The following is a 19141-nucleotide window of genomic DNA, read 5'->3' on the forward strand; positions in this document are numbered from 1 at the left end:
ATTAATGATTTTTTGCTGTCGCTTTCGCGGCCCGTGCTAATTTTTATGTGGCTAGCAGAAAGCCATGCCCGCAGGCCTTCCTAATAAATTTCGTCAGGCCAATCAGAGGACGTTCCTACTTCAGTGACGTAGGATGTGAATGTTTGAAGGCGTATTTCTCAAGAACCAAAACAAACATCACGGAGATATTTTCCACATCTAATTTCTGTGTCATTATCCGTAAAATGAACAGATTTAAAACGTATTTCATGTCGTAGTGGAAATGTCCATTCTGACCAGTATTTTAAATGTTATATTCATTAGTTAAGAGTTTTTGTTGTTCTTTTTTGTCATTTGATATATTTATAGAAAAGTATTTAAAAAGTATCAAGTATAAGATAATATCGTAAAAGCATAAAGTATTGTAATCCGAGGGAGAGAGCAACAGTGCCATGGCTACGCGTGACCCCGAGGCTAGTGTAGCATTTTCGTCTTACGCAGTATAGCTGTTGATCCATGCTACTCAACCCTGCATACAGGAAATGCCATAAGACACTACAAATCTAGAAACCGCGCTTTGATCCAACGTTGAGCGTTCCTGAAGGCTCCCTATATGAAGTCGGATGGCAGTAGGTAGCTAACCCTTGTCACCTCCCACCCACAAAGCCATGCGTCCGGCAGAGACCTTCCTTGTCTTTCATTTTCTGGCTGTTAACGCTGCCCTTCGGCGCCTGCTACTTGTTGAGCGTCACGACGCGTCTTGATTGAAGAATGCGGTGACGCTAGGGTGACGACGGTTGCCTGGAGACGGATCAATGAAACGCTTTCTTGCCGGAGTCGGGTTTCATGCCTCATGGCCGTTGACGCTTCATGCTACCGCCGAGGACATTTTTCCTGGTTATCTATCCATCCTGAAAAGTTTTCATATCCTCACTGCAGAAAAGCATCGCATCACCACCGAAATCGTTATGTATTGCTATTCCCAGGACCTCTTCAAGTTCTGAATCTATAAGCTTCATCTACAGAGTTGGATATTTTGGATCTGCCATGAACCTGGGACGCAAAGTTTTTCACCCCAGAGCGAAATGCCTCCAGTCTGATCACACACATACAGACATACATTCAGGGTGCCGCCGTAAAAGTTTCACAGCCGTGTAGAGGACAACAGGACAAACAACTTTTCTCAGTAAAGCCGCCTTTAGACGAAAGCATTTCCTTTAACATTTTTGCTAGCATAAATGCTACATAAATGCTTCCACAAATATTATATAGTACTTTACACGAAAGCATTTTTTGGAACATTTCGGTTAGCTGTTTCAATTACAATGTACAGTCACGGTCACCGCCGGGTTGTAATGAATTCATTAACATTCAATGGAATCGTTACAACCTGGCAGTGTCCGTGACTGTATGCAATACATACAGCACGAAAGGCACGTCGAGTTACACCGCCAATGCTGTGTGCACGGTGTTTACAACTGAGAAAGCTAAAATATTCTTCCATACGTGTACAGTAAACATTGTGAAGAATGTAATTAATCAGCGCCATTCTTCTCTACCTAAAACCATTTAATACGCAGCGATATTTCTCTCGGTTGAATAGTTATCGTCGTTTGAAAGTGTGAAGTGATACCTGCTGATACGTTGTTTACATCTCACGCGACCGCCATTACATTTGCACTCGTGACCATGAGGTCGCGTCTGATTGGTTATGCTTCGAAAAATGCTACGGAAATAGAGCCGGTTCTATCCTTGAGAAATGCCATGTAATATGCCATGGCAACTGAAATGCCATAACACTTCTCACTTTACACGTAGCTTTTTGGTCATGCCATAAATGTTAAGAAAAATGCTAAGGTAAATGCTTTCGTCTAAAGCGGGCCTAACGTATGAGCCCTCGAAAAACTTAATTTTCTATTCTGTGAGTATCAGAGATCACACATCACAGATTCGCGGGTGCCGCTGAGAGTTAGAGAGCTTTCAGACCGGAGCGACACATGTCGCTTCGGAACGAGGCAATCAACAGCAACGGTTTCAATTCTGTAGAAATTAACAATACATAAACAGAATGTTCGATGCTTTTTATCTGATAACCCATTTTGGACAGATCACAGCTGAATGGTTAGTGCTGGTACGTTAATGGTGTGGCGTGTGCTGTGTGGAACACGATTGGTTAGTCCATTTTCCATCGACGGAACTTTAAATGCTTAAGCCTACTTGAATTTGTTAAATGAACAGTTCTTTTCATCCTTGCTTACGGAAGAAGGTACTTTTTACAGTTCTTTTTTCAGAGGGGAGGAACACAGAACACTATAGGAACGTTGTGAGGCAGTTTCTGTCCAAAGTTAGTTATCAGATGACAAGGGTCGCATATTCTGTTTATTAACTTGCACCATGAACATAAACATTAGCCTTGTCACTGCGAAGGGCTTTTCATTCAATGGAAGCGTCACACTGTAAATTGTTCGCGACAACCATTCATAATGTGCAGCTCTTCGTGGATGTATCCGAATAAAATCGTGTGCAGTTTACATGCGAACTTCTCTCCCTGGACGTCACTTTGATCTCGATGCGTTACCGACGCGCTAAACATATTTTAATGCATATTTCTAACACCTCGAAAAGGAGCAAATTGGTACAAGAATTCAGTCAAAACTTTTTACGTCGAAAAAAACTTCACCATTGCATTTCTCGTGACTAGCCTGATTTGATATATCATATCACCCCCTTCCAATTTAAAATTTTCACGTTGGTTTCAAGATGACGGCCATCAAGACGCGGGTGGCGTCAATGTGGTTTCTCCTTGGCCTGGCAACGATTGGTCGTCACCATTTCGACGTTGCGCGCTTCAGTGGTCTTGTACCGGGGTTGTTAAGGGACTTATTGAGCCACCCTGTAGTTTAATATGCTTACGTTGCCACGAAACTATTGAGAATATCTAGACGACATAGAAACCAGAACTTTTGCGGTGGTCTGTCTTCCTCTTACAACGTAAGCATGCCTCAAGAACAGATTTTTCGAAATCCAACCCTTAAGAGGAGAAAAGGGATGTCAACTTATTTCATTTTGACACGTTCATGCGCCCATACTACTGGACCTAGAAACATGCAAATACTTGCAAATAAAAGTTCTCAACAGATAGCGCTGTGTGTACTATACATATCGACATGGTTGTGTTTCGCCTGTTATTCTTCTGAAAGCTTTCTGTTATCAACTGATATTGTACTAAACTTATTTTTTTAAAATAATGCATTCTTTATACGTGTAATTATTAATATGAATACCATTTTTTTATACGCACTGAGATTGTCTTAATTATGTTACTCACTGGTTCTACCTTGACACCATGGCTTGAATTTCACGATTTGGTTTTAGATTATCATGGGTTCCGACATTTTCTAGCTCGTGAACAAACAAACATTATACATATTTCTTGAAACTTTCCTGGAGGAGGATGATGAAGAGGTTTTATCGGGATATCAACCAGGTGATTTCCGGAGAGGCTTTCGAGAGATAACGTCGCTCTCATCTTCACTTCAATCGCTGAAGATGAGAGTGACGTTAGCACTCGAAAGCTCCTATTCGGAAATCAGCTGGTTAATACGTTAAAGAATACTTCTTCAAACATTATGCATATTTATTTATATTACGATACGGGCGGATCCCTAGAAAGTTAATGAAATCGCTCATTGTTTCTGCACAATTGTATCTCTCTGTTGTAATTTGTTAAGCGCAAAATTGAGAAATTTCTACCAGATATTGTTGTCACACTACACATGAACGATTTTCTACACACAACCGATTAGAATTTTAAAGTAGTATTGAAACTTGCCAAATAGGGACAGGGGATCGAGACCGGTTGGTCACCGTAACTTCACCATGGAAATATATGAAATAAACATAGCTTACGTAACAGAAGTGTCATGACGACGACGGGACACAATATTGCTGAGGCTCATTGATTGAGCTGTTCCCGTCATACGCGAGGCGTGGCGTAACCATTGAACTACTATATTATATAATTCAACGGGCGTAACATACGGCGCGTATTTTGCGTTGGCGCCATTCGCGGCTGTCCCAAGGTCATGTTCAAGTTAGGAAGTCGTGTGCATTTAATGCACCAGGCAGCAACGCCCAACCACTCTTCAGGGTAATGACGAAGAAAGCAATGAAGCACGTGACTCATCACCAGTGCTTCCTTATTTCGCGCTACTCGTTGTTGGAGATGGTAGGTGGCGTCGAGGACCTCGAGAGGTAGACAGAATCGAGTTTTAACACGTTAAACGAGTTATGGCAAATGTATCGTTCAAGTCCTCGCCACATTAGTTCCCGAGTTCGAGTCCCGACCTGGGCATGGGTGTTCTTTGCGAGTATCCTTTCATCTCTATACCATCTAGTCATTATTCACCTTTGCGACAAATCAAAAGTGGCAGAAAGGCGACGAAAAATAGAAAGTCCTCGCGTGAAGGTTGTTCTTGCACGGACTAGAATTTTACCACAGTAGCTATACTTCCCCACTGCATAGGAAGATGCGAAATAAGACTTTATTTAAATTTTGTTATTTAGCGCCGCTTTTCTGCCACTTTTGGCTAATTGCAACAATGAGGATGAGTGATATGATGAAATTGAAGAATGTCCAGGCCGGGATTCGAACCCAGGACCATTTGCGTCGAAGCGCGCTGTGCTAACCACTCCGCCACGGAGGTCAGCGCAAGACTATGCAGAGGAGCTCGCTAGAATGAGGTCAGGTTGACTCAAAATTTTCAATCACTGGAAGACGGACAAAATCCTATCCCGAGGAGTTCTTACGGGACCTTATTAAAAAACGGAACATTCTCGTATGTGACATGGCGTCAGCAAACCCTGGTCGAGATAACAGGCAAGCTTTGGTTCCATTCTCCGGAGACGCGGGACAGGAATTTCTTGATCGGAGATCTGCTCCTCAACCCTTCCACCTGTCGATACATTTGGGGTAAGGGCGGCCGGAACTCGGTGTTCATCACACCGCCACTATGATAGAGATCGAAAGCGTATACCGTCACCGGCATTTCTGTGTTGTAACGACTCCACCCATTTTCATTCGCTGTCTACCCCCCCTTTCCTCTACTAACTTCTACCTATACGCTGTCCCGGCTATCTCTGGAGCAAGGCCGCGCATAGCAGCAGATAGGGGTGGGGGTGGAATCAAGTGGGCAGAGCGAAGCAGTACACGCTGCTTCGAAAGCTGGTAACTGCAGTCTCTGACCCTCTCACGTGTTCATTAGTGCAGCCGTCTCGCGTCACTACTTGTTTTCGTTCGCTTGCTCCAGAGGTATACGGGAAACAGACTCAAGTTTGCATGTAATAAATAAAACCCAAGAACGTATTGTGTGCATGCGTGTGAAGAGGGAAGTTGTAATTCTCGCATGTGCTACAATCTTCTCAGCTCACAAGGAGGTAAGTTCTAATCTGTCGGAAGGAAGGTGTTTGTGACCCTGAGACTGGGCTCCACTGCAAACGTAGCATCATTCTCCCTCCTCGTGGCAAATTACTGTCACATTATTTACACACGTCAGCGAAGAAAGCAATACGTTCGGACGGCAAGAGCTTTCACAGAAAGAAAGCAACCATAAATCGCGACACTCGCCAAATAGGATGGCTACTTTCCAAGCCTCCCTTTTGTCTATTTCCTCGAGTTACTGCCCCGAATATGGATTCTGTTACCCCTTGTGGGTCTCGTGCGGAGATGCTCAACCAGCATTATCAAATAAAAGAGAAATAAACATGTTATTATTGTGACGTAATTCCCTTTCAATGTTTCGTAAGAGTCCTGCCAGGCATTTAAGGGAAATGGAGTATTTTTCAACCTCTGTGGAGGAAACTGCGCGATGCCGAAGTTGAAAAGTACTAGGGGAAGATAAAGTCTGTATATTGAAACACCAGCCTATCAGTGACGTGGACCCCTTTAAAATGCATTACAAAATTACCAGTGGTAATATTTAAGAGCACGGGGTACTCTTTACCATAAGGTCGAGTCTGTCGAAGCGCGATTATTGAAGTCTCTCCATTGTTTTGTATACAGGGTGTTTCCGGGCTGATGATATAAACTTTCAGGCACGATAGAGAAGGACACATGTATCAATTTGAGATAAGGACCCCTGGTCAGGAAACGACTTAGTCGGAAGTTACAAGCGAAAATCGGTGTATGAAGATGTAATACTTTTATTACCTGCACAAGTTTCACAAGCTGCTACATTCACAACAGTTGAACAAAGTGGCGTCCCTCAGCTTCGCTGCAGGCATGACATCGTTGTACCCATTGGAACAACCTCGGGGTCGTTCGAACAATGCCACATTCAGCGAGAATTCTTGCCAGGAGATCCTCTTCAGTCTCGACAGGTGTCTGGACAAAACTTTGTGCGACGATGTCCTGCCTGCAGTTAAGCTGGGGGACGCCACTTTGAACAACTGTTGTGAATATAGCAACTTGTGAAACTTGTGCAGGTAATAAAAGTACTACATCTTCATCCACCGATTTTCGCTTATAACTTTCGACTAAGTCGTTTCCGGACCAGGGTTCCTTATCTCAAATTGATGTATGTGCCCTTCTCCATCGTGCCTGAAAGTTTGTATCAACAGCCCGGAAACGCCCTGTATATTTCTCCACATATGACAGTTGCATGCTGTTCCTTATGTCCATAAAGGCAATTTAAATAATATCAACAAATGTTCCTCATGGTGAATGTAAATACTTACAATTTCATTTTTACTATTTTTTTAACTACATAAAACAGCTTTTTGCGCTGCGTATTACATACATGTGTTGTGATATAAAAGTATGGTATTAATTTATAAATAAAGCTTACAAAATGCAGGGAATTATCCAATAAAGATAATTACATTGAAATAGTAGAATTAAAAATCATAATGAGAAGAAGAAAAATATAGGTACGAGTAGATGAACAATTAGCATATGGGAGGGAGGCAATGAGGTAAATGAGGCAAGGTGTCAGTATTTTTAGGTTAGTATCCTAATTTGTCGTTTCAATTTGGCCAAATGTTTCTTTCTGCTGCAGTTTATAGGCGATTGCGTTGAGTTGAGTTGGTGTTGTAAGTCCACTTTAATAACAGGACTGGACCTACAGTTTCAAGTGGGATCCGAACCACTATGTGTCTCCACCGGGTTTCGAACCCGGGACCCTTTGATTACAAGGCGACGACACTACCATCGGGGAGGCTGGCTATAGGCGGTTGATTCCACCCTTTACTTGCCTGATGGTAGGATGTTTTAGTCTACTCTTTTCGGTACACCTTTACTATTGGTGTTATCTGATCGCAGACTGGTATGATGTATCATAGGTAATTACTTTGTGTAAGGCAGAGGCGTATATTCCAGGCTATCTAGGCTACCTGCGAAGCCCAGACTCAGAAGAGAAGAAAAGATCTGTCGAAAAATGTGCATAAAATTGTTCATTTCATTAAGAAGATGATGGCATTTCAGGAGTTGGCACACTTATTTCACTTATTTCTTAGGAGTTGGCAATATTGTCCGCTTTCTTTGAAATCCGCAGGGGACTGCGTGAGTTGAGCTTGGCGGCATCTTCCCAGCAATGGAGACTTTTGGAGCGAAACTATTAGAGGAAAGGAGAAAAGCGTTGCATTTATGACAGAGAAAGTCCCCTCTGGACAAGAACATCACTTTCCAATGATGATCGAAAAACGCCTCCTTCCGCAAATATTTGTCCATTCGAGTACTGTAATATGATGAGATAGCCCACGTTTTGAGTCCAGTATACGCTACTGGTGTAAGTTTGTGTGAACTGCCTGATGTTTTTTTTTTCTTTTTTTACTTATAGGAGAGCGTATTTTCATTTGGATTCAAGCATAAAGTATCCGTGAGTGTAGAATAAATTATTTGATTTTGATTTGATATTTGTTATTTAGAGCAGCTTTTCTGCCAGATTTGGCTAATCGCGACGATGAGGATGAGTGATGATATGATAAAAATTGTAAATCACTCAGCAAAGAACATCCACGCCCAGGCCGAAATTCTAGTAACCACGTCCCCTGGCGTCATAGCGCGCACTGCTAACCACTCAAGTCTTCACATTCTAATTATTATGCAACTAAATATAAATTGATACAACCAAGCCCCCGCCATGAAGATCGGCCTAGGAGAAACTGTATTTCTTACTACGAATAGCCCGATTCTGCATTTTCTCTCATTTCGTGGTGTTAAGCTATTCCCATAAACCACAATAGGACAATATTCTAGCAACGGACACTTTCATTTTTATCGAAATCTCATTTTTTATTTTAAGGCCGTACTAAAGCTGATTTTGCGGTAATTTTTCGATAACAGATGGCAGCACCGTTTGTCATGGCAACCGAGGGCCATGTTGCCAGATCTCCGCGTAATCAAGGTAAATACGTACAGGTTGGTCAATTAGGGTACTCGATAATGGGATATGACGTCACATTGGTTAATTTATAGCTTGACTGTAATGCAATTTGTCAGTAATTAGCCAGTACTTGCATAGCCGTGCGCAGACTTATTTATTTGGGGGTGCCTTAAGGGAAGATTCAATTGCCTATCTGGACAATGTTAAATACTTCATGTTTATTTTTCACACAAACTATTAGGTATACGAAGATGAAATTTTAACAGTATAGTCTTCGAGTATTCGTATCACTTTAGGTCCACTGTAACATAAATCTTCAAAACAAATCTCTAACCACCTTGCTCGACAGAAGAACTTGTCATAATTACTATTTGCCATTTTTGACCCATTGTTTATTAATTGGTCAGAGCTCCTCCATAATTCGGTTTGTATTTCTTTTTTCTATACCCCATTGCCCAGGCACCCGTGGCATCCCCGTGCGCACGCCTATGCTTACTTGTTAAGATTTTTGTGGTATTTTGGCCAGTTAAGTCAGTACTTTGTACTCCTTGACTATTTTCCACTCCGGTGTGGGTTTTGTTGAAAATATCGAACGAAAACAAACACGCTTTTGCTATCGAACGACGAAGGAAGGGGGAGGGGGAAGGCGTACATTGCGATATCGAAAATATACCCTGAAACGAACATCCAACGCTTCGTCCAAGACTTCACATCCTTGCTATGTATCTTTGTTTTTAATCTGGAGTGCTTCCACCGACGGGTACCGTTCTTCCCGTAAATGTGAAATGGCGCAGATGCTCCCAGAGTTCATCCCATGGTCGCCATGGCAACCGCACGGTCGGCGAAATGAGGTCAGCGGAGCCTGTGGTTGGCAAGAGACATGTTGGTTCGGATAGCGCGTATTCTAATCAATGGCGAACGTTAAAAAAATAGAAAAACAACACTCATATCCGACGTGCAGATAGACTAGACGTCTCGAACGGATTCCATGTCGGGTAGCATTTTGCACGTCATCCCGATTCGGTCTACACGGTGCCTTTAGGTTGGACTCATTGTGCTTAAGTGGGGAGGGGGTGACTTCTTATCTTGTTGTTCATTAAAAAAAACTAGTAGCCATTTTTCGTTCCGTTAAGAATTTTCCTCTGGGAGTAACATTGTCCCTAACTAGAAAGTATGTGCCAGGGTTCTTAAATGTCCACGAACCCATAAATTCTAATGGGTTCTATTGGGTTCCGGTGCAGGACCGGAACCTTCTTTCTCGCACAATTTAAATTCGGTCCAAGTTGCTTATTGTTACATTGAAAAAAGGTTCCTGGACCGTATTTAAATTGATCCGGAAAAAAGGTTCCTGGACCGAATTGAAATACTTTGCAGATAAAAAGGTTCTTTACGGTCCAGAACCCATTTACGCTTACCGATTTTCTCTACTGGACCGGAATTGAATTTATTTAAAATTCCTGGACCTTTAACAACCCTCGTTTGTGCTTTATGCTCAAGTAGGCTAATCAATATTGGAGATACGGTCCAAAGTGGGATCGGAACCATTGTAAGCCGACCTCCGTGGCAGAGTGGTTAACACAGAGCGCTACGACGCCAGGGGTCCAGGGTTCGAATCCCAGCCTAGGCATGAGCGTCCCTTGTGAGTGTATTTTCATTAATTTCATAATACCATCACTCATCTTCATCCTTGCGATTAACCAAAAATGGCACAAAAGTGACGCTAAATAATAACAACAACAAATCAACCGAACCACTTTACCTCTACCTGTTTCAAACCCGAGACCCCTTGATTACAAGACGACGGCACTAAAATTGGAGAGCCCCCCCTCCCTGGAAAGTAAATTACAATTCTCGCACGTAATTTCATTTCAATAGCAAATCATTGCTTGTAGTTACAAATGAGACGTAGTTCAGAACTTCAAATTCAAGCAGTGTTTTGTTCAAAAGAAGTCTTCGTTGCCTCCTCCTGGATAATTACATCTAGTGGCCTTGTGGTTATGTTTCAGATACAGCCAACGGTAAATGCAACTTGCCCTCCGTTATGTTTGTTCGCGTTTTTTAATGCAGCTATCTCAAAGTCCGCTCTTATAGTAGTATTGTACCAATAAGAGAAAGACCCCGGCCAACTCAGAAACTGAAGTGGGCATTCATTCATTTATACTTCTCGCAGTCACCGCAGACAAAAATGTTGCACTTCGCTTGTGCCCGAATGCCCCCGTGTTGCCATATAACTTCCCTCCCAATATTTAAATATAACGTCCCTGCTTTCGCTGTGCACGGTTTCCCCCTTCACGGTGATACAAACACTTGGCACCGAATAAAGGTCACGACGTGTCAAAGAACGTCGTACAGTGGGATCCATGAGTATTTCCGTGCAAATTGTCCATCACCATGTTCGTGCACTTTATTTGACCCAATAAGAGCTTCAATAATTAAAAGAAAGCGCTCAAATCAAGTAGTTGAAAACTTCTGCACCAGAATACATAAAAACCCATCGCTTAAAAAACAGGATGTAAGAGAAAAATTAATGAAAATTGTCATGGACAATTTGCACGGTAATACTCATGGATCCCACTGTACATCTTGGCAACGCAGGTGCAGGATTGCATGTAAAGGGCGCCTTTCGCTCTCTTAGGGTTGAAAATTCGAAGACATGTGCAAAGTTTTTCTCCCCATACATGAGAATCACTGGGATTTAAGTCCGGTGAACAAGGAGGCCAGGTCCACCCTTAATAAATAACGGACACTCATAAGAGATACCTCCGCTGTGTAAACGCTCATCAAAGAAGTCCAGGATATCATTTAGTGTGTAAAGTTCCACTCTGAAACAAAGCACACGTGGTCCAGTTGAATAAGCCTTTGTGTTGCTTGATTTTTGTTTTACTGTTGTTGGCACATGGTGGTAGCACTTTACATTTTCAAATTTCCCAGCTAGAGTAATTGTTCAGAATGAAATATTCGCGAGCATCATGCAGCAGGATAAACCTTAGTTATTGAAAAGTGTCTCGGCTTTTCTTTAACACTGTAAAAACATTACGCGTTAAATAATCCCAAAACAGCTCTCTAGCTCCATTGGAGGGGAACGCGGACGTGTTTACCGAGTTCTTCACCCAGGAACACAGTGGGGGAAAAATCGACATCTGTGGTTCAATATCGAACGTGCAAGAGAAGATCTGAGACAGAAATAGTCTCCCAGCTTCCCACCTACTCTTTCCCCGCCGCGTCCTCTCTCTCTCGGCACTTCGTCACGATTTCCGGCTAAATCTAAAATCTACATAATAGCACTTAAAAGTTTCCCTTCCATTATATTCCATTATACCATTACCAGTCCGTTGAAACGAACCCACTGTTGCCAGATTGTTACCACAAAACGTTGGAACACAATTCCACAGAATTTCCCCAAGTAACGACATAACAATCTAACTCGGTGTTTGTAACCTTCTGTCGTCTTATTTTGTGATGCTAAACCAGTGAGACCTATTTGCTATTTAATTTTGATTATCTTATGGCTTTTTTCTACCTCTCTAGATCAATCGTGACGATGAGGATAAACAGACGAAGGAACAAGTACAATGAAGGATCTTGACAAAGGAGTTCGAAGCCAAGACCACTTGTTACACTAAGCGCTCCGGCACAGAGTTCGGGACCAGTACACGCATATATATATGTATATATATGTATGGCGAATACTAATAATAACAAAAATGAAATAAAATTCAAATACGTAGTGAAGAATTAATTATTCATTATTTTACGTCGCTTTTGAACTTACATTTATGGCGATGAATAACGAATTGATGAAGTGTGACGAGACATCCGGGGTGGTATCGAGACGTGCAAACTTATTCCCCTACAAACTTACACCTCCCACATGCAAAACCCTGAAAATAATAATAATAATAACAAACTATGTCTGCCTGGATTCGAACCTATACATCCTGCAGAAGTTTGTGCAGCATTTTCAATCTGAATTTTTAGGGTACATAATGAAAAATTCACAACCAAAATGACCACTAATTAGGCCATTGTGAAAAATTTTACGAAGGGTGTCATGAATATTTGAGTGTTTGGAGAGTGCTGGGTGGGTGAGTGTGAATAAATCACTACCCTGATGTATGGCGATGTTCCGCTACAGATGCTGCCTTTAAAATTTCAGCCTAGCCGTCCTCCGTGGCGAAGTGGTTAGCACAGCGTGCTACGACGCCAGGACTCTCGCGTTCCAATCCCGGCCTTGGGCATTTTTATGAGTGTCCCTTCAGCGATTTCATCATATTACCACCCATCCTCATCTTCGCGATCGGCTAAAGTGGCAGAAAAGCTAAGTAAAATAAACCAAATCAATCAATCATAAAATTTCAGGTCCATCTAAATTTAGAACCACAGTAAAGAACTTGTTAATGAAACATTTGCTTTATTGTACAGATTACTTTGGTCACATTTTTCTATTAATGGACATTAAAACTTTTCTATTATTATTACATTACACTACATTGCTTTGTAACTTTCCCAAAGTACGAGGTGGTATCAAAAAGTTCTGCCTGTTGAGGTATAATTTGTTTAATAATGGAAAGATTGAAAGGATGAACATACATATAGTTTGCCTGTAGTGTCCTTTACTGGAGTTACCCTTCCACACAGTTGCCATCACGTTCGATGCATTTGTGCCAGCGTTTTATCCAGCACTCAAAACCAGTTTGGAAAAATTCCACAGAACACCCCCTGCCCTACCGTTTAGAGCTGTTTTAACCTCCTGTAGGTCATCGAATCTCATGCCACGAAGCACAGACTTAGCTCATACTTTATGGTATCCCAAACTACCAATCATTGCTTGTGCTGACCCATAGGACATGTGCACTGCATCAGAAATTTCCTGAGCTTATCATCCCTTTGGCGGTTGTCGTCGGTCAACGACGTTGATAGCCTGCCACTTCTTGTCATGTCCACACTTTCGGTTTCTCCCACTTTGAACTTAACTACTTAAGTCATGCTTCGTGGCATGGTTCGAGGACCTACAGGGTTTAAAACAGCTTTGAAACGGTGATGCAGGGAGTGTTCTGTGGAATTTTTCCAAACTAGTTTTTGAGGTCTGGATAAAACGCTGACACAAATGCATCGAACGTGATGGGAACTATGTGTAAGGGTAATTCTGAGTAGAGGACACTACAGGCAAACTATATGTATGTTCATCCTTTCAATCTTTCCATTATTAAACAAATTATACCTCAACAGGCAAAACGTTTTGATACCCCCTCGTACTATTGTTTTTACATTATTTACATTATTGTTTGTTTTTATTATTTTAATATATTTCTCTGTATTCAAATTTAGACACGGAGTGAAAGGGGTGACCCACGTAGTATATCCAAATGTCAAGCTCACTTCCACCTATATTCCTTTTCCGGAATGTCTGGAGTAATAGAACGCGAACGCGTTCTGAGCGCATGTTGCAGGTGTGTGCCTCGTCCAATGAACGCCCGGAGTTCTTCGAGTGTGTGAGGGTTGTTGCTATACACCTGTCCCTTTAGAGCTCCCCACAAGAAGAAATCACAGGGTGATAAATCTGGAGAACGAGGTGGCCAAGGTTGGTTTGTGCCACGGCTGATGACGCGATCAGGCGGGAACACTGACTCAATGCGAGTGATCGTTGCGCATGCTGTATGCGCCGTGGCTCCATCCTGCTGAAAGTAAACGTTCCTTCGCTCATCATCAGTCATTTGGTCAACAAACACGTTGAATATGTTACTGATGTAACGAGCCGAGTTCACAGTCTCATGGAAGAACACGGGGATGATGCAGCGTTACGACACGGCACACCAGACACAGAATTTCTGGGCGTGCAGTGGAACATCCATGAACACGTGCGAATTGTCACCTGACTAGTATCGCGTGTTCTGGGAGTTTATGTAGCCTGACAGATGGAACCATGCTTCATCGGAAATGAACAAGTAACCACCCTGCAGCACCTCCGAAGCAATATTGGACAGAAACCACTCACAAAACTGCCTTGTCCACATCCCGCACCTGATGCAACACGGTAACTTTCAATGTGTGCAAGTTCAAGTCCTGCTTCAGGATCCACATAGCGGTTGACTCAGACACCTGCAACTGTTGTGCCAAACGCCGAGATGATTTTCGTGGACTGCGTATCATTAGCTGCGATGCGTCGCCCACCTTTGCCTCAGTTCGGACAGTCTTTGGACGCACTTTTGGCCTATTCAGCACGGATCCGGTTTCCCGCCATTTTGCAATCAGGTTTTGCATTACTGATTTGGTTGGGGCCTTCGCTGGAACTCCATTCACCGCAAACTCCGTCGTAAACAAATCTGCACACTGTTTCCAAGAACCGAGGCGTGCAATCGTCTCGACAACAAAGATACGCTGCTGCACCGTTAACACCATGCTGACACACCGAACCACACACACACACACAACTTTCCTCGTCGCTCAACTGACCTGCACGCTGCCTGCTTCAAGGTCACTACTGGTACTGGACACTTTCTTTTCAGCCCCCCTCTATGACAAGTTGTCTAAACTGCTTGGCTCCGATATCCTGGACTGTTCTCTACCCCGCTCTTCTCTTCGGTGTACCAGGGTTGCCTACATGCAAGGAGCACATTTTTCACGGGGCCTCTTTCAACAGACTCACCCAGTACGTACAACCTGCAGACTAGCGAGGCTCTGGCGTATGGACCCATGGCCAGTATAATCCTCTATGGAACTTCTGTGTCGTCCATAAGTTTGTGATCGTCCCTTCATCTACTTCATCTCAACGCCTTTCATCCTTATCTTCGCAATTAGCCATAACTGGCAGAAACGCGAAGTAAAATAAATCAAATCAGTCAATCAAATTTAGACATTAATGTTATGAACCTATCCCTAGTGACGTTAAGTTTTCGTTTTATTTTTCCCTAAATTTCGATGTTAGTTTTTACTGCAATTCGGAGTTATTTTTCGCGTTTTTACTATTCCTTCTATGCTTAAGTTTTTCACATTGTTTTAGTTCTGGAAAATTGAGACAAATTTTAGGTTTAATGACCAAAAAAAAATATTGCTTACCTTTGTAATAAATGACCAAATTTCTTCCAGTTGGAAAACTATTTAATCTCTTCAGACACTAAATATGAAATGTTTATTGAATGATAACACCCAATGTTTTTTAACACAATCATGCACATCACATTTCCATAACAATGCCAAAAATGTCTCATCGACGTCAAAATACCGTCTTGTGTACACACATACACGCCCCCCCTCCCTTTCCATCCGAAACACAACAGGTGCTTCTCCCTGAAAAATGTTCTGTTCCTAAGAAATTTCCCTCCTGGGAAGATCCCCCCGAGCGATTTCTATTTCAGGACTAGGTTAAGAACACTGTCAGTCATGTCTGCACTAAACTGCAATAAATGAGACGTGACAATATCTTGTGAATCGAACTGTCACCAGCTACACTACAAATAACAGATCTGATCTAATAGCGCTTCAGGTAGTTCTTTTTTAAATAAGTATTATCCCAAGTTTATAATGCATATTTCGCGGCGTTTTTCGCGTTAAATTCCAAAATTCGGTGTTATTCTGAAAAAATGGCATAATTCGCGTTATTTCGCGGTTCCGAAACACAGAAAACTTGCCTCCTTTACCTACCCAAATACATTGTAAACACTTTATTTTGCTTTCCTCAACTTTTCGGTGTTATCGTTAAAACGAAAACTTCACTTCCCTACCTATCCCATATCATGGTGCAATGTGAACTTGGATGATCAAGTGGATGGAAATAAATTTAAAAAAAACACTAAAATAAAATTATAAAAAGCTGTAGGGTAAGACGGACACTTCCCTGCCGATGCGCCGAACTCTCGTAACCCTAGGAAGGTCACACAACCTCAACACAGTTTGGATGTTGATTTAGTCACTATTGGGGGTAAGGAGGGGGAGGGGGGGGGGGAAGACGGCTGCCGAGTCTTCACCCGAAGGCAATCAAGGTCATCGTTTGTAAAGCAGATGCTTCAACCCAGACGGGCGAAAGTGGAACTTTTCCTGATGCCCGAACTAAACAGAGGAAGTGTTTCGACTGCTTCCAACTTTTACTTTCAATGCTCCTTGTTCTGAAAGTGATCTCCCAAAGGGAAAGTTGCATAAACTTATTCCGCTCAGCGACAGCCGCAAGTGTATTTGCACAAGTCTGGTTACGGCAACAAGAACGTTTGTGGTTTTTTACAGTGGCGGATTAACAGGGTCAGATTTAGGGAGTGAACTCTGAAAAGGGCCACAAAATGGGAAAGACGCATTCAAAACGTAATAAAATATATTAAATGTAAGTGACCGTCTTACATAACTTGGCCTAAAGTTGTATATAGAAGGGGGATACGAATGCCCAAATTATCCACCACCATATTCAATCAATGTTTTGCGTGATATGAGGTTCAAGCAGTGAAACCAATTTGTCACCAAAAAAGAGACCACACTCTTCAACATCGCCAATGCAAGACTATTCAATGCAACGTACGGGGTGCATAAGAAAAATGAAAGAAAATCGTGATTGTCAATTCACTCCTAGCTATTTTTGAACTTGACTGAACAATTTACCCCATGGGGCAGGGAGCAAGATGAACATTTCCTGTTCCTCTTAGTGAATTGAGGGGGGAGGAGATGTTTGAGCAAAATGTCTTGCTCCCCTCAAAGTCGTCGCCTATTGCCACAGAGCTTCCATCTACAGAAATCGTCACGGTATGGTATCCAGACGCTGTATCGCTCAGAGCTGTTTGAGACATACTTATATTTTTTGGCGCAATCAATACTATCTAAGCTCAAAAGAGGCGTGTGCTCTTCATTTGTTTAAGTAAGCACTATGAAAAACAAGAATTATACATAAAATCACATCCAGTCAGCCAGGATCATTTACGTGGCCTGCCTGCCTTAGTACTTACTTATGAAACTCCTAATTTTTATTGAGTTATTATCTTTAGTGTATGGTTCGCGACCATGGTCAAGTAGTTTATTGGCTGGCTCTACATGCAAAAGGAAGTTGGGTCGCGCTGTATGAAATTGTGGTGCAGTTTTAACTTGTTTGGATAGAGTGTCACTTTTTGGTACATGTGAATATTTTGTATAATGCCATATTTTCTTGTTATCACTTTGATGTTTTGATGTTTTATTGTATAAACTATAAGGAATCCCTTGTATATTACAGTAGGGTTCGGAAGTTGATGACCTAAAAAATCTAAAAAAAATACCCATAGGATTACCTTAAAATTATTAAAAAAATTACCCGAAAAATTTAAAAAAATGACCTAAAAATAATTTTCGTCTTTTAAATAAAAGCTTATTTTTTTCGTAAATTACAAGAGACTTGTTGAATAATTTGATAAAATGTGTTGTTTGGTGGTTTAACTATCGATGCAAAGGGAAAAAAGCAATTAAGTGCTAGTTTTCTATATTTTTACTTCAAGGTTACATAAAATACTCCGCAAGATTTTTCTGTGCAAGTCATTCACCTCCTTTCAGTGTGGGCCTTGCTCGAAAGACTAGTCGGTCAGCATTTGAAAATACAGTTTTGTTTCATGTGCATCAAATTATATAATTTTTTGTGACTAATTTTACTTTAAAATCACAGATCAAAGCGATATAGTGGCCAACAAGGGAAACTCAAAGTTGGCTTCACCCAAACTATTTTTTTTTTAAGTTTGCTGGAAGATATGCAAATTTACCGCAATTAATTCCACAAAATTCTTCCAAAAATTTCAGTTAATTGTGCCTTTGCATTGGCCATATGTATGATTAATGGCGTACTTGTTAAAAACGCCATGTTAGGGAATTTAAATGTGTAAGTTATGCTCCCAAATGCATTTAAAATTCATGAAACAACTAGGAAGGAGAAAAATGAAACTTCAAGAATGATTAAAAATGCAATTAAAACGGCAAAAACTACTAAAAATAACCTAAAAACAAAAAAATAGGCCGGAAAGTGCAAAATAAGAACGTTTCTGGTTCTAACTGAAGGAAAATAGACTACTATCAAGTTTAGCATTGTTTTCAAAGCCCAGAATAGAAAATGATTTGTGATAAGTCATCTTGCCGGAGAGAGTATATTAATTAACATACAAGGAAGAATAGTAATATATTGGCGTGATAACATGCATAAAATGAGAAGAAAACAACAAACACTTGCCAGTCAGAATACCTCATATTTCGTGGCATGGATGCATTATTAATACTGTGAAATAGATAATTTTAATTATTCTGGCAAGTATTTCCACATGTTTACAGTCCAACCCTTACGACTGTTTCTTTTTTCATGTATAATAGTATTAGCCCTACATACATGTCTGACTTGTTTTATAATTCTGTTTCTTCTCTTTCAGCTCGCAGGTTTGGCCGTTCTTGGAATTTCGATATGGTTGCTGACAGACACAACATTCTATGTGAGCCTGGCACAAGACGAAACGAGCTACTACACAGGGATCTACATTCTACTCGGAGCTGGAATTCTTATGGTCATTGTAGGATTCCTCGGTTTCTGTGGGGCGTTCGTTGAGTCACAATGTCTACTTTTCTCAGTAAGTATTGTTGTGAATATGATGCAGGATGGCATTATGTGGTGCCTCAATATTAATTACTATAAATATGCATGTTTGAATGATTTCGATAATTATACATTGTTTTATAAACCCTGCAATTATACTGTTAGAAGTTATTGTAAATCTTATAATATTCTATCGTTAAAACTTGACATATACACCTATATACAAGAGCTGAACCCTCTAAGAACGAAAAATCAATAATCG

The 19141-nt window shown here is 41.4% G+C and overlaps 1 protein-coding gene across 1 annotated transcript in view; it reads left to right on the forward strand.

The window, feature by feature from the left end:
• LOC145985248 (CD9 antigen-like) overlaps positions 1 to 19141 on the forward strand; it is a 179329-nt gene that overhangs the window by 130355 nt on the left and 29833 nt on the right. The window contains exon 2 of the mRNA XM_083119024.1: positions 18719 to 18913. Coding sequence (XP_082975150.1) covers positions 18719 to 18913 — 195 coding nt within the window. The remainder of the gene's footprint in view (positions 1 to 18718; positions 18914 to 19141) is intronic.

Source organism: Lepisma saccharinum, chromosome 3 (genome assembly GCF_977018435.1).
Source record: "Lepisma saccharinum chromosome 3, izLepSacc3.1, whole genome shotgun sequence".
Taxonomy (NCBI): Eukaryota; Metazoa; Arthropoda; class Insecta; order Zygentoma; family Lepismatidae; genus Lepisma; species Lepisma saccharinum.